The following is a 15784-nucleotide window of genomic DNA, read 5'->3' as shown; positions in this document are numbered from 1 at the left end:
ATTAAGGATTTTTAATGTAAACTCTTTATTTGCATAGGTATTTATTTCACCTTAACTCTCTAATAAAATTTATCTAGATTTACAATCTAAGATTAACATTCTTTTCCCTCAGATCAATGAAAATATCATTCTATTATTTTTGTCCTATTTTTGCTGGTAAGAAATCTCTCAATATAAGTGGCAGTCTATTGTGGGTAATCTATCTTATCTGTATGGCAGCATATAAACATTTTCTCTTTTTCTTTTGTGTTCTATGATTTCATTTTGAGTTACTTAAGACTTTGTGTCAATTTTCACCCTGATGAATTAGCCCTTTAATAAATTATGGGAAGTTTTCACATTTTATTTGATTGAGTTTCACTTCCCTTTCCAACCCATTTTCTCTAATTTCTTCTTCTGGAGAAAACTATTAGGCACATGTTAGAAGAATTTGTCATTCTTTTCTCAATTTTTTCTTAACTTCTTTCTTATTTCTATATCTCCTTAATTATTTGTGCTGCATTCTGGTTGATTTCCATGTCTCTCTCTCTCTCTCTTTCTTTCTTTCTTTTTTTTTGTAACCCTCTCTTTACCCATATCTTTAATGGTTTGTAATCATCTCTAAACTTTTGAATTTAATAGCTATGATTTTATATCCAGAATTTCTATCTTTTTAAAATATGCCTACTTTCTTTTCTTTCTTTCTTTTTTTTTTTTTTAGGCCACACTGTGTGGCATGCTGGATCTTAGTTCTCCAACCTGGGGTCAAACCCATGCCCCTTGCATTGAGAGTGTGGAGTCTTAACTACTGTACTGCCAGGGAAGTCCCCCTACTTTCTTTTCATAGTCATATTTTTTGTTATAGTTTGTTATATTTGTCTTCCTTTTTCTTTATTTTTCTTTAACAATATTTTATGTATTGTTCAGATTGCTTTGTTATTTTTAGTTTTGTTGGGCCTATCTTTCAATTTATTTTATCTTCTAACTCTCCCATTTCCTCATATGGTTGGTAAACATTTATTGACAATTCTTTGGTGGTGGTGATTTTTCCAGTGGGAGTCTTATGCACTGGATTTACTTTTTCAATTGCTTCTGTTGGAGCCTTAGGGATTTTATGGCTACGTGACATGTTTTTAGCTTCTTTTTTCATCTATTGATTTTTATTACTATAGTCTTTTCCTATGTATATACATTAAATTTAGATCCCTGTCCACATACAGCCTGAGGTTGACATCTAACATTCTTACAGGAGATATTTTTCCCACATTCATGCAGGTAAAACTTTCTTCCTTGTTTCTCTTGTCATTGAGTAGAATTTTCTAGTCTTCATATATCCTGGATTTATGAAAGATCTTCCTGGCCCCACAGAGGCTTTAAAACCCTATCTCCTAATTCCTACTTGCAGTATCCTGGATCAATATTCCTGGACTACAGTAGATCACCTGGAGCTGACTACTTTTAGAGTTCTCTCTTTACTTGTATCACCTAGAGATTGCTCTTTCTTTTTTTCAAGTTTGGCTATGCATAAACTATTTTGTTATGTTTTATCAAGGATTATGTGTGGATGGGGAGTGGCTCAAGTGAGCTCAGTCTGTTGCATTACCATATTCAGAATGACTGATTTTAAACTTTTCTTCCTTTATTAAAGAAAGCACAACTGTAACATGTAAACTGTAAACTTGAATTGTAAACATGCTGATATCTTTTATCCTAAAAAAAGAAACCTCATGATTTTGTGTTTTACTCTATAGGTAAATTTCAACCAAAAGTTGAAAAAGTGTAGGCTACATTTTTTCCCTACATAAAAATCTTTGATTTTGCAAACGCCCTGCAATCTGACTTCTGTCTGTTCTCATCATTTCATAGAAACTACTCTTATAAAGTTCACGAATGCTATTCTAATGTCAAATCCAATGGACATTTTCAGTGATGGTTTAGTAGGTCTCTCTGAATTTGACTCTTTTACTCATTTTTTCTTAAAAAATCCTATTGTGAGCTTCACTGGTGGCGCAGTTGTTGAGAGTCCTCCTGCCGACGCAGGGGACACGGGTTCGTGCCCCGGTCCGGGAAGATCCCACATGCCGTGGAGTGGCTGGGCCCGTGAGCCATGGCCACTGAGCCTGCGCGTCCGGAGCCTGTGCTCCGCAACGGGAGAGGCCACAACAGTGAGAGGTCCGCGTACTGCTAAAAAAAAAAAAAAAAAAAATTCCTATTGTGGGGAGGGGGAAGGGTAAGCTGGGACAAAGTGAGAGAGTGGCATGGACATACATACACTACCAAATGTAAAATAGATAGCTAGTGGGAAGCAGCCGCATAGCACAGAGAGATCAGCTCGGTGCTTTGTGACCACCTAGAGGGGTGGGATAGGGAGGGTGGGAGGGAGGGAGACGCAAGAGGGAAGAGATATGGGGATATATGTATAGCTATAACTGATTCACTTTGTTATAAAGCAGAAACTAACACACCGTTGCAAAGCAATTATACTCCAATAAAGATGTTAAAAAAAAAAAACCCAGAAAACCAAAACAAAATAAATAAATAAATAAAAGACAAAGGAAAAAAAATTCCTATTGTCTTTGCTTCCACAATTCCACATTATCTATGTTGTCCTTGTGTTTCTCTGAATGTTTTTTTCTGGCTCTTATTTCTAGACTCTTTTTTCCTCTCACCACGTTTGAATATTGGTTTTTTTTGTTTGGTTTTTAGTAGTGTAAATCTTTGGCTCATAACTCTTCTTATTTTCCATATTATGGTTAAAATGAAACAAAACTTTTGATACTTCCTTTTATGTGGAGGGAGCTCAATGAGTATAACATTCTTGGTCTATCTTTGCTCTTCTATTCACTTTGCCCCTTGGGAAGTGGGTTGACTTAAATGATTGATAACTTAGAAAAGAATAAGCTGGGCATGCTTGGCTTGGCTTCTCATTTTTCTCCTTATGAGTGAATTTCTTGTAGGATAACATGTTCTTTTCTCATTTATGTTATACATTTAAAGTGCCTCCAAGATGAGAGACCAACAGTGAATCAACAATATGTGTGACTGGGGAGATGATTCTTTTTAACCCTGTTAGGTATAGTATTAGTGGTGTAGTATCAGGAAGTTCACTTTCTGCAAATGTAAGCTACATCTGTCAATATATATTTTTTGTCAGTAATAAGTGATGAGTAATAACATTCATCTTCTGACTCATATTATTCAATTCACTCAGGATTTGGTCAGGGAAGAGGGGTACAATTGGACCTCTTATGTACCCCAATAATTCTTTATGATCACTCACAACAATTCTTAATATCACAAAATTTTTATTAACTTCCAAATATATCTCTAGCTCAGACAGTTTACGTGAACTTCAGATGCTTCAATTTAACATTTTATTGCACATCTCCTTCTGGATGTCACACAGACTCAAATTCAAAATGTCTAAAAATCAACTAGTCATCTTCCCCTGTAAGCATACCCTTTATTCTCTATTTTATATTACAATTGATGGTATTAAAATTTGTCCAGTTTAGGGAAGCCATAGACATAAAATTCATGAGTTCATTCAGCAAATATTTATTGATTGCTTACTATATGCTAGTCAGTGATCTAGGTGCTGGAGGATATAGCAGTGAACTAACTAAATAAAAAGCTCTTCTCTATGGAACTTCCATTATAGTAGAGGGGAAAAGACAATACACAAGTTAAATAAGTAATTTGTTAGGTGGTAATAAATACCATGAACAAAAAAGACAGGTGAGGAGTGAAGGTGGTGCAGAGGCAGCTTATAATTTTAAACATGACAGTCAGCATAAGTCTCTTTAAGAAAATGACATTTGGGCAAAGACTTGAAGGAAGTGAGGGAACAAACTAAGTGAACATCTGGGGAAAGAGCATTGCAGGCACAGCAAGCAGCAGGTACAATGGCCCTGAGGTGGGAATCTGCTTGGCTTACCTGAGGGACAATAAGGAGGCCAAGTGAGTAGAATGGAGTAAGTGAGGTGAAGCTCATCAGGAGAAAGGTAACAGGGACAGCAGATCACATAGAGCTTTGTAAATCAGAGTAACGACTTGGCTTTTACTCAGTGATTATATATTTTGAGCTTAGGAGTGATGTGCTCTAAACATTTTAAATGATTCACTGTTGCTGCTATAGAGATGCAAGGGTGGAAGCAGGGAGACCAACAGAAAGGCTATTTTAATAATCCAGGCAAGTAGTGATGGCTTGGATCAGGGTGTTAGCAGTTCAAGTGGTGACAAATAGTCAGATTCTGTAGGTATCTTGAAGATAGAGCCAATAGGATTTACTGATGTATTGAATGAAAGATATAAAAGGAAGAATGGCTGGGGTGATTCCAAAGTTTGACCCAAACAGCCAGAAGGATAGGGTTGATATCAGTTGAAATGAGGAATGCTATTGATGGAGCAGATTTTGAGGGTAAGATCAGGAGTTCAGTTTTGAACAGGTTGTTTGATATATCTAGGCAATATCTAAGTAGAAAAGTGATTTATGTATTCAACATCTATGTGGATTTATGGGTCTGGAGTTCAAGAGTTTTGCAGACACTGTTAGTGTTCACCAAATAACCCTGTGCCTGTTTACATTTTCTAGCCCATCTTGGAGTTAGATTAGGGCTATGGCATTAGGTTCCAGATAATTGGATGTGGGTGGAAATGATGTAAACCACTTCTAGGCCCGACCCTTTAAGATATCCCAGGAAATCCTCTAGTCTTTTTTTTTTTTTTTCCAGTTTTCCCCTTTCATAGTGGTAGTCTAGGAGGCCATGTCAAGATGATGTAGGTACGAAATATGTCAGACTATGACATGAAAAAGGTTAAGCACAGAGATGCTAGGGTTTTTTACTGCAGCATAGCCTAGCCATATTTGACTAATACAATGGAGGATATTCAGGCTGAAGATACAGTTTTGGGGTTTATCAATATATTGAGACATTCGAGTCCATGAGACTGGATGACATCACTGAAAGAGAAAGTTGAAGTGGAGAAAAGAAAAGAAAGCTTTGAGCCTTGGGGCATTCCAACATTAAGAAGTCATGGAGAAAAGGAGAAACTAAGAAATTAAGGAGGAGCTATCAGTGAGGTAGCAGGAAAAGTAGGAAAATGTGATATCCTGGAAACCCAATAAGGAAAATATTTCAAGTAGGAGGAAATAATCAACTGTCAATTCTTGTTAATGAGATCAAGTAAGATGAGACCTGAGAATTGACCACTAAGTTTAGCAATCCGGAGGCCAAGGCTGTTGGTCACATTGGCTAGCAGTGCCAATGGAGTGGTGGGGGTAAAATCCTGACTGAGAAAGATTTGGGAGAGGATAGGAGAAGAGCTGGTGACAGTGAGCATAGTAGCGAGAGGGGTAGTGGGGTCAAGAGAGGGTTTTTGTTTTGGTTTAGGTTTTGGTTTTGGTGAGGGAAAGAATTGCATATTTGTATGATGATCCAGTAGACAGGGTAAAGTTGATGATGCAGGAGAAAGAGGGGGCAATTTCAGGAACACTGGTTTTAATTAGGAAAGGGTGTTGGTATCCAGTTCACAAATGGAGGAACAGGCCTTAGATACCCATATACTTTATCTATGGTGACAGGAAGACAGACAGAGTTAATGGGCACAGATGCTTGAAGATGGATAGATAACAGTAGTAGAAGTTTGCAGAAAATCTCTCCTGATTGATATTACCTTTGACTCATTCATCTTCCTCATTCTCTCTTTCCCTCATCACTCACATCTATCAATTATCAAGCCCTGCCTGTTACTATGAGTAATTTTCTCATAAGTGATTCCTCTTTTTTGTCTTTGTTGCTATCTCAGTCATTTGGTTTTTTTTCCTCCCTGGACTACCAGTACAGTTTACTATCTGGTCTCCTTACTTAGATATGTTTCCCTGAAATTCATCTTCTATACTTCTTCCAGAGAGAACTAGCTAAAGCAAATATTTAATCATGCCACTCTACCATAAGAATGGATAGAAAGTCTTCCATGAGCTGGACTCTACCTAGCTAGTTTCCCAGCCTTTTCTACTGATACATCATGCCTCACTATGTGCTCCGATAACATTATACCATTTGAACTATGAAATTTCTTCCTCTAACTATCATTTTTGCTTGAAAGGCTTACTCAGTTGAGTTCCCTGTTACCTTCCCCACTTCTCCTTCTCTCCTCTGCCTTCAGCTAGATATTCATTATAATTTAAGACTCAGTGACTCAGCTCAAATGCTCTGGGAACACTTTCCAGAGCCCCTCTCCCTTTTATAGCTGAGTTGGATTCTTTTCTTTTCAGTTTCAATACCAACCACCCATGTCATTTCTTTCTATTGTTCCATTTAGCATATCAGTTCATATCTAATTTATCAGACTCTTGAGCTCTTGAGAGTAGAAATTCTGGGTTAGTCATTTTTGAATTCCCAGTACCTAGCACAGTAATTGGGGCAAAGTAGGTGTTTAATAATGATGATATGAACTGAAGAGTGCACTTCTCTGAGAGAGAACATTGAGATTTTTTTTACCACTGGAGGATTAGGCACTAGATAAAACAAACAAAAAAAACAAAGAAAAAAACTAGGTCTCAGCAGGGGAAGGAGTGCCTAGGGTGCCCAAGAAAAGAAGTGGCATGATTAGATGTCTAGAAGATTGAAACTAAAGAAGATAGCAGATTAGCCTGATTGCTCAGAGAACCCATGACAGAGGGATTGTAGGAGGGTAACATAAGAGGGTTAGGGCAGAGCACAGAATCTTAGAACTGTCATAGATGAGAAGTGGGGGGCAGTACGTGCTGGCAGAGGCCTTCTGGATTCCAACAAAGAAAGCTCTGATGGCAAAACTAAATTGGAGTGCCTGATTCATTACTTCACACCTACATACCCTAAGAGATCTCAGAAGCTGTCTTCAGCCTGAGGGCCCCAAAAGCTGAAAACATTGACTAAAATTTTGATGTTTTGCTCATAGGAATTTCACTTCCAGTAATTTATCCTCATGGCAGTAATTATCCTCTGCCATGAGGATAAATTTACTGGACAAATTTACTGGATAAATTATCCAGTAATTTATCCTCATGGCATATATGGACTAATGTCCATACATTTATATAAATGGATATTCACCACAATTTTGTTTATAATAGCAAAAAAAAAAAAAATAGAAACCTAGGTCACTTGTCTCATATTTTTCTATATTTTTAATTTTGTAACAAGCTTTGTAACTTTTTTATAATCATAAATCTAGAATAAAGTCAGGGAAGCAAGCAAACTAGCACAAAATCACTTGGAAAAGCCTTCCTTGTAGCATTTTATTCATATTTTTTTATGAAACATTATTTATAAAAATTAAGTTAGAGATAATATTTTTGAAATCTCCCCATGTACTATCCCTTATTAGTAATCTAGTTTCTCTCTTAGCGAGCATTCAGTTATTATTGGCACATGGAAAGAAAAGTCATATGTCACCAGGGGGAGATAGTTCCTATAACAGGGAGGGGCGCTGAAGGTTGGGGAGAGATTTAGAGAGGATAAAGCAAGGGTTAGGAGACTGTCTGCATCCATGAGAGGAGTCTCAGCTCTCTTACCTACTTATGTCTCAGCTTCTAAATTGTAATCTCCCTCAACATGCAGGGACCATGGACCATCCAACTTTCCATAACTAGTACTGAAAACCTAGTGTTGCATATATTTGGGTGCTCAAAAATATTTATTATTAAATGCATGATTAATTAGGCTTCTTTTCATACTTTTATTTTGAAACTTTCAAACTAAGTTAAAATTTTTAGTGAGAATATACTTACAGTTGAACCACAGGGTGAAACTTTTCTCTGAAATCAACTCTCAGTGGGCAGCCATATTTTTCCCAATTATATTTTACTCTCTAGAAAAGGAAAAATGCTTTAGTTATTTTCTATATTTGGCTGATTGACAAAATTATAGTTTTCTTACCAAGTGTTTAGATGGTCGATCCCTCAGATATGACCTGTAAAAAGACACTTTCATTACTTAGAATCTTTCCTCTTCTCAAACTTAAAAATTAAAACCACTACTTTGTTTGGGTAAAGAGGTATCACAAAAGTCAAACAGATAACCATAGTTACAAAATACTCCTAAAATATGTGGAGATTAAACAACATACTTCTAAATAACACACAGATCAAAGACAAAATCTTAAGAGAAGTTAGAAAATATGTTCAACTAAATGAAAACACAACTTATCAAAATTTGTGAGGTGCAGCAAAATCAGTGCCTAGAGGTAAATTTATAGCAATAAATGTATATATCAGAAAAGACTGATGATAATAGGAATAAATACTGATTCTAAATTATTGATACTACATTAATATAAAACTCAACGTTTATGTTAAAAATACTTCTTACTTTTCAATGATGTAAAAAAAATCATGCTGAAGGCATTCTTTTTTATCAAATCTACAAAAAATAAAACATAATGAAGTTGTAATATCATCATTCCTTACTTCCTAGCACAAACATTTAATCATTTAACTCAGTGATTCTCGAACTCGAAAGTATCACAGAATCATCACTTATTGAATTAGAATCTTTGGGGTTGGTGTGTAGTCCTAGCATTTCTATTTTTAAAACTCAGCTTCACAAATGTTTCTGAAGGTACCAGAATTTGAAATATACTGATTTACCTCTTATATTTGATACTTGTGAAAATTTGTAGAAAATCCATCAAAGTAAAGACAAATTTCTTTGGACTGTTTCATTCTTAATAATTTTTTAAAACACAGAGTTCTAATTGCTACTAGAGACTCAGTTGCACAGGTAAGGATCTATTTTAAGAATTCACATAATTTCTAGTTAGGGTTTATGCAGACATAAGGCTATCATGGTCTATAAAATGATAGAGTTTTTAGTAAGTTAAATTATTCATTTGACCATTTTTGCTGGCTGCTTCCAGTGTGACTCAGAAGGAACCCCAGTCACTGCTGTGTTTATATAGATATTGGAAGACTAGGACTACCTCCCACCCTGAATTCAAATTAGACCCCAAGAGATGCCCTCCTTCAGTGACAACTCTCCTGTCAGAAGTATCATTGGCCCCATAGGTATCCTTTGCTGATTGTGAAAACTTAGACCAACCACAACCTGAATCCAAGAAATTAGGGTCATTTTTAGAGTTCCAGAGCAGTGGGTCATTGACTAAGAGATCTGGAAAGAGGTCCTGAAATCTGTGTTTTCAGACATGCTCTCCAGGTGATTCTGGCGAGCAACCTAGTTTGACAATTGCTCTCTAAACCTTCCCAGAAACAGATTGATTCAAGCTGTTTTGCATCTCACTGAAGAAGGAAATCTTCATGCAATGATACTGCATGCAGGGGTACTGGGAATTGATTTTGGTAACATGTTGCTTAGAGCAGTTATTCTCAAATTTTAATGGCCCTACTAATCTTGGAAATTTTGTTAAAACAGAGATTCTGACTCAGCAGGTACGAGGTGAGGCCTGAGATTCTGCATTTCTAATAAGCTCCCAGGTGATGCCACTGCTGGTCCATAGTTTATACTCTAAGGAACAAGGATGTAGACCATCCCAGAAATAAGATGCTATAGGCTGTTTAAATCCGTTAGCCTTTGTGTTTTCTGGAAAAGGACTTACGGGAAATGCAAATTCCTTGCTGAATGAGATGGGAATATTTAATCATCTGTCCAGCAACTGATTTTAACAATTTACTACTCAAAAGATTATTAGAATGACAGATGAATAGACCTTTGTTTTGGATGAGAGCAAGCCACTTCATAAATAGATTCAGATAAGAGTCAATGTTACCCCACCCTCACCCTAACCACAGGAAAGGAATTTCAATACATTTTTGTCTCCATTATACATTCCACCTCAGTTAAACAGATTTGTGTATGCTGACCTTTATTCTCTCCCATGCAGAAGAAAGAGCTGTGGATGACACAAGTTCCAGTGTGCTTCATTGTGAACCATAGTAAAAATCAATAAAAGTCACACCTTGGGATTCTCTGAAGGAAACACTTGTGGTTCTGTTAGGTTTGCTCTAAAAAACTTTCTCATGGAAAAAGGTGCAGGAAACTGAGGCTTCTCTCTTGTGGTTACAAGCAGTTCTCTGACAGAAATGAAATTATAACTGGTTTGAGTAGGATGGACAACAGAAGTAAGTTTTTCTCCCTCTCATTTCTCTGGAAATGAGTTGTACACTGAAGAGCTGAGAGAGGTAATGCAAAGGATGGAAACTGGCTTATGAAAAGGGAAGGTAGAGAAAAATGCTGGTAATGGAGATAGAGGTTAAGTCTGTCTGATCCAAATGTAATATTTGAATATGATTCAAATGTAATATTTGACTTGGCAAAAAAGTTCAAACAAGTCAGGTTTGGACAAATTATCAACTTATAATGAATGGATTTCATATGGACATGTCAGTCATTGGGCTAATATTATCACTAGTAATTACCGTATAGTTCACCATTCGTTTTTAAACATAAAGAGTAAGACAAGTCAAATGCAAATATACTTGCCCTTTAACAGCAATGAACTTATTAGCATCACAGCCAACAGATATTTGGAACACCTAAAGTAAAGTAATTTAGGTGATGAGTTTAGTGGTTCTAATTCACATGATCTAAAATATTACTACAGCTAAAAGCAATTACATTTTAGATTTGAAATAACCTTTTTTTTTTGAAATAACCTTTTAAATGTAGAGTTTTGTTATACTGCTCTGTGCTGTTTTCCTCCTTCTTCTTCGATCACTTTTTTCTTTCTTTGCTTCCTTTCACCCTTACTGCTCACAAGGCCCAAAGGTTGGGTCTCTGCTTTCTTACTTCGATGTGATCGCTCACTACTACCTCTACAACCATGACTGTCAACTCTGTAGTTCCTGCTTGCACCTGATTCACCTGGCAGGTTTCTGTAATAGTGAGTGGGCCAAAAAATTCGTCCAGGTTTTTCCATAAGATGTTATGGAAACACGAATTTGACTTCTTTTTAGAGTCAGAGTCCTGGTTCTTCCTCAACTGGGATAAGCTACCTATATTTCTACCTGGCTCCAGGACACCTTACTCACTACTGTCTACCCTGCCCACCTCTTCAACCCCCACCCCAGGCTTTCTAATTGGGATTTAGATACTTGCCTTCTGTTTTAAACATATCCTGTATGTTGCATATTTCCAGAAGGCAAATCTAAAAACACCCTTGGGGATCAGGAGGGTGGGGTTAGACAATGATGTCCAGCCAAGCTTGATGGATTTAAAGAATTGCACCTGCTAAACCAGGAGCTTTCAGTCTTCATTTGAAAGGCATGCTCCACAGCAGGAGTTCATGGATTTTATTTCTTGAACTATCTGACCTCACCCATAGGACCTGATTTGTTCTCTCAACAACTCTACCCACAGTCCTTGCTGTCCATCATTATTAAATCTTTTCCCATCAAATGTGTTTAGAAACATGTGTCTGCCCTTTATCTTTACTAAATTATCCATATATGGTACATGGTTGGCTGAGGTCCTCAAGTTTTTCATAGTTAGGACACGCCATCACTTGATGATCTTATTTGTAACATCTCTTCTTTTATGGGTCTTAGTTCACAGAAATCATTCCTAGTCTCAGAATTAACAACCATGACTCAGATTAAAATACATGAGTTGACCTGCAGGTGGCTCTGGAACAGGAGCATGGGTACAGAATGTGGGAAGTATGAATAAGATTGTTTTGTAGGGTACCCACTGCTGGAGGGCTGACACATTTTCCTTGGGACAGGACACCTAACAGAGAAATTCTGACATATAGCCCAAATGAAAACAATGAATGTAGTAGTTTTCTTTATTTAATGTTATTCTCTTAAGTACAGAGACAGGCAAAACTGCTTCTGCCTTAGCTCAGAATCAGACACAGCGTATTCCCTTGAACTGGACAGAACAACTGAACTGAGACAGGAATTCTAAAGGCCTTCAACACAGAAATGTTGGTAGACAATATATGAGACAGAGTGTAGTCATCTGTCCCTGGGAAACTTCATCTTGGAAGGAATTACTAACACCCTCTGAGGACTGGTTTACTAGGGTGGCCTCATTGCATTCTGGTTCTTGGTGTACAGTTAAAAAACTGAGATGCAGCCCTGTTGGTGCTGTCAGTTCTATTTGCTGCTCTGCTGCAGGCTATGAAGACTAAGTAACAAAGACAGCAGGCTCATGTTCAAATGGCTCAGTCCATGGTCCAGTTGGTCCAGCAGGTTTAACAAGGGCTTAACTTCATCCAACTAGAGAAGAAGTCTGTGGGCCCTCTGTCTATAATATTTATCCGGGAGGCCGATGACTTGCTTACCAAACAAAGAAGGGTCCCTGTGATTGAGAGCATCCCTTGTAGTTGTGTACAGGTTTTTATTTTCTTGGCTAGCTAGAGGACCTACCTCCACAAGGCCACATTTTCCTGTTGCCAAAGGGCTATGGCATAGTCCATTATCTTCTACTATATGGCGTACTCTCCATTCTATTTCAGTGGGTGGGTCAATACAAACTACCTGAAATGGGCACAGATGGTGGCTGGATTTGAACGGTCCATGTCTTGGGGTGTGCCAAGGAAGAAACCAGTGATATTAGATAATTACTCTGTGACAGGTATCATTCTGGGAATTTTACACAAATAATCTTATTTAATACTCTCAACAAAGTAGATAACTACTGTGAGATGGATATTATATTTCCCCTTTTACAAATGAGGCAGCTGAGACTGAGTGTTTAGGAGCTTCTTGAAGCCAGTAGGTGGTAGAGCTTGGATTTGAACTCAGGTTAGGTTAACATGCTTTTGTAATGCCTGGGCTGGGCAGGATAGGGTGAATGAGGATCCCGAACAAATCTATAAATTAGACAGGAAAAAGATGGAGGAAACCACGGTGCTTCAGGAAGGCATCTTATATGGAATACGGTAGAGCAGTCGAGGAGCTGAAGATAGAAAATGCAGACCAAGTCTGAGGCAGGAACTCGCTAGGTTGCTGTTTTTTTTGCCTCCTCAGCAGAATTAAGCTGGGTAGGCAGCATGGTGGATAAACAGGGGGAGTGGTCAGTATGTACCTGCAGGCAATTTCCTGGGGAAGCATTGTGTGTCAGCAGTGCTCAAGGATGGATCACGTCTGCCTCAGTTCAAGGCTCCCTTTAAATTCATGGAACCTTGGGACTTCCCTGGTGGTCCAGTGGCTAAGACTACGTGCTCCCAATGTAGGGGGCCTGGGTTTGGTCTCTGGTCAGGGAACTAGATCCCACATGTTGCAACTAAGAGTTCCCATGCTGCAACTGAAAAGATCCCACATGCAATGAAGATCCTGCACGCATCGATGAAGATCCTGTGTGTTGCAACTGAGACCTGGTGCAGCCAAATAAATACATTTAAATTCATGGAACCTTGCCCTGGTAGGAAGAGGTTCTTGGTGCTGGGGTCCTGAAGAGCAGGGACTATGTCTCATTTAACTTTGAATTCTTCATGTAGGTATTCCCCATTGTGCTATGCCTGATATATAGTGGGCGCTCAATATATGTTTATTGATTATTAGTTGGAATGAGAAGGAATAAAGAGAGGAGGCATCCCTCAGTGTGGAACAAAGACTCAAAGGAGGTGGTGGTGGGTGATTGCCTGAACACCCCACTGCTATATCACATTGCTGTGCTTTTGTATATGCCTCTTCCTGCTCAACTTCTACTTACTCTTCAACAATCATTTTACGCATCACCTTCTTTTCACCTTTCCCCTCCCAATCAAAATTGCTTACTTTGTTCTCTGGGCTATTTGGTAACTGTATATCTCACATTCTTTTACACTAGTTTATGTTTTCCCCTTTGGAAGAGACTCTTTTCATCTTTGTAACTCCCATTACTTAGCACACAGACTGAAACATAGAAACGTGGTAGGCACACAATAAAATTTTTTGAATGAAGAAATGATCCAATTTTTTTTTTTTTTTTTTGCTGTACACGGGCCTCTCACTGTTGTGGCCTCTCCCGTTGCGGAGCACAGGCTCCGGACGCGCAGGCTCAGCGGCCATGGCTCGCGGGACCAGCCGCTCCGCGGCATGTGGGACCTTCCCAGACCGGGGCACGAACTCACGCCCCCTGCATCGGAGGGCGGACTCTCAACCACTGCGCCACCAGGGAAGCCCGATCCAATTTTTAAAATAAATAAACATAGCATAAATATGGATATGACTGGCAGTCTTCTCTGACAAACCATATCCAACTTTAGCTGTTCTTATTAATTTCAGTTTTCCTCTACACAATTTTATGTTCAAAAACTAATAATTTTACATCTTTGTAAGCATTTATATTCCGATGGTAAACTCATGGAGGGCAGTAATCTAACCTTTTCCAAAGTAAAATTATGCTCTCTCTACAGTGAAACATTACAAAATGTTGCTACATATTAGGGGGAGTGGTATTGAATGGAGTTAATATGTATTATTTAGTTTTACCACCCATGTATTATTGAAGTAAAATTTTCAGTTTTCTACCAATGTCACTTACCTTTTGGGAGACTGGACACGTTTTTGCATGTTCACTAGGTCTAATGTGAACAAGCAGAAGACCTGTGTTCTGGTATCTAGGAGAAACAACACGTACAGGAGATTATAGAATCACAAGGGAGGTAGCCATGAGTGTCCCTTTGTGCAGAACAGATGAAAAGTCCCTTTAATATGTTGTGATTCAACTGCCACCCCCACCCCCCCCCCCACTCATGAGGAATTCTAGAGGCCTGGTGGTGGTGGTGGTGACGGTTCGCAGTTTCTGCCAAGATGCATTGTGGTCATATCCTAAAGTCACTCCCAACTCATGGTATCCCATATTTTGGCCAGCATAGGATAGGCACAAAAGGAAATAAAAATGAGTTTCTATCAGCATTTCAAGGCCTCTGTTTCATTCACACCCTCAGTCTCCTGAGAATGGGGCTTTGCTGCTGACATCTTGCCCTGCTTCCTGACAGTATTACAAGGCCGTAGCCATTGCATAGGTTCCTTCTCTAGCCTCTACAGATTTTTTCCTCCTATTGATAATGCTTTTGGAACAATAGATATTAAGTTATGAAGTTAGTTTTCTGAGCCACATTATGCTGCATAATATGATCTGACTGGAAGCAAAAGAGAGATCAGACATAATGCCTTTGTAGATTATGAAATGCAGGTGAATAATTTTGTGCTCAGGCAAAATAGGAAGGCTCAAAAATTACAGAAGAAAAAAATTTGAAAGTATTATTCCTTCCCTGCCCCTAGTAAGGTTTTTACTTTTTGAAAAATTTGGGAAAAAAACCCCACAAACACACTAACCACAAACAAATGTTCTTTTCCTTCCAATATTCATTATATTTTAATATTTATCATATATTAGATATAAAATGTACTAAATAAGTGAGGATACAAATAGCACATTTTTATATTTTTAAATCACTGTACCATATTTCATCAACTCTAAGATACATTTTTTATTTCCTTTAACACCTTTGAAAACAGGAAGCATCTTATAATTATGCCAGCTATGGCTTTTTTCCCCAAATTGATGGAAACTTTGAGTTGATATATTCAGTAATATAGTATAGATCTGTAAGAAAAGGACACCAAAGTAAATATTGCATCTTCAATTTTCTACATAATTTTACTTATAGGTAGATTTTTATTTTTTTTTCTGCCATGGCTGATTTCAAAGCTTTTGGTATTTTTTCTCAAGTCTCGGACTGACCTAAAGTATCCTGGACAATTTGATATATATTGTACAGCAACAGAATTCTGAGTAAATATCCACAAAACCAAAAATATCCAAAGGAACCCACAACATTAGAAGAATCAAGAGAAAAGTTGGTGAGTTAG

General features: G+C 37.9%; 1 protein-coding gene across 1 annotated transcript in view; it reads right to left on the bottom strand.

Moving 5' to 3' along the window:
- The window catches only part of CATSPERE (catsper channel auxiliary subunit epsilon), a 241820-nt gene that overhangs the window by 47912 nt on the left and 178124 nt on the right, over positions 1-15784 (bottom strand). The window contains exons 13-17 of the mRNA XM_033414427.2: positions 14451-14526; positions 10461-10513; positions 8334-8384; positions 7902-7935; positions 7754-7833 (exon numbers count right to left, since the gene is read on the bottom strand). Coding sequence (XP_033270318.2) covers positions 7754-7833; positions 7902-7935; positions 8334-8384; positions 10461-10513; positions 14451-14526 — 294 coding nt within the window. The remainder of the gene's footprint in view (positions 1-7753; positions 7834-7901; positions 7936-8333; positions 8385-10460; positions 10514-14450; positions 14527-15784) is intronic.

The sequence above is a fragment of the Orcinus orca genome, chromosome 1 (genome assembly GCF_937001465.1).
Source record: "Orcinus orca chromosome 1, mOrcOrc1.1, whole genome shotgun sequence".
NCBI classification, from domain to species: domain Eukaryota; kingdom Metazoa; phylum Chordata; class Mammalia; order Artiodactyla; family Delphinidae; genus Orcinus; species Orcinus orca.
The sequence above is the reverse complement of the archived record's forward strand: the minus strand, read 5'-3'. Positions and strand labels throughout refer to the sequence as shown.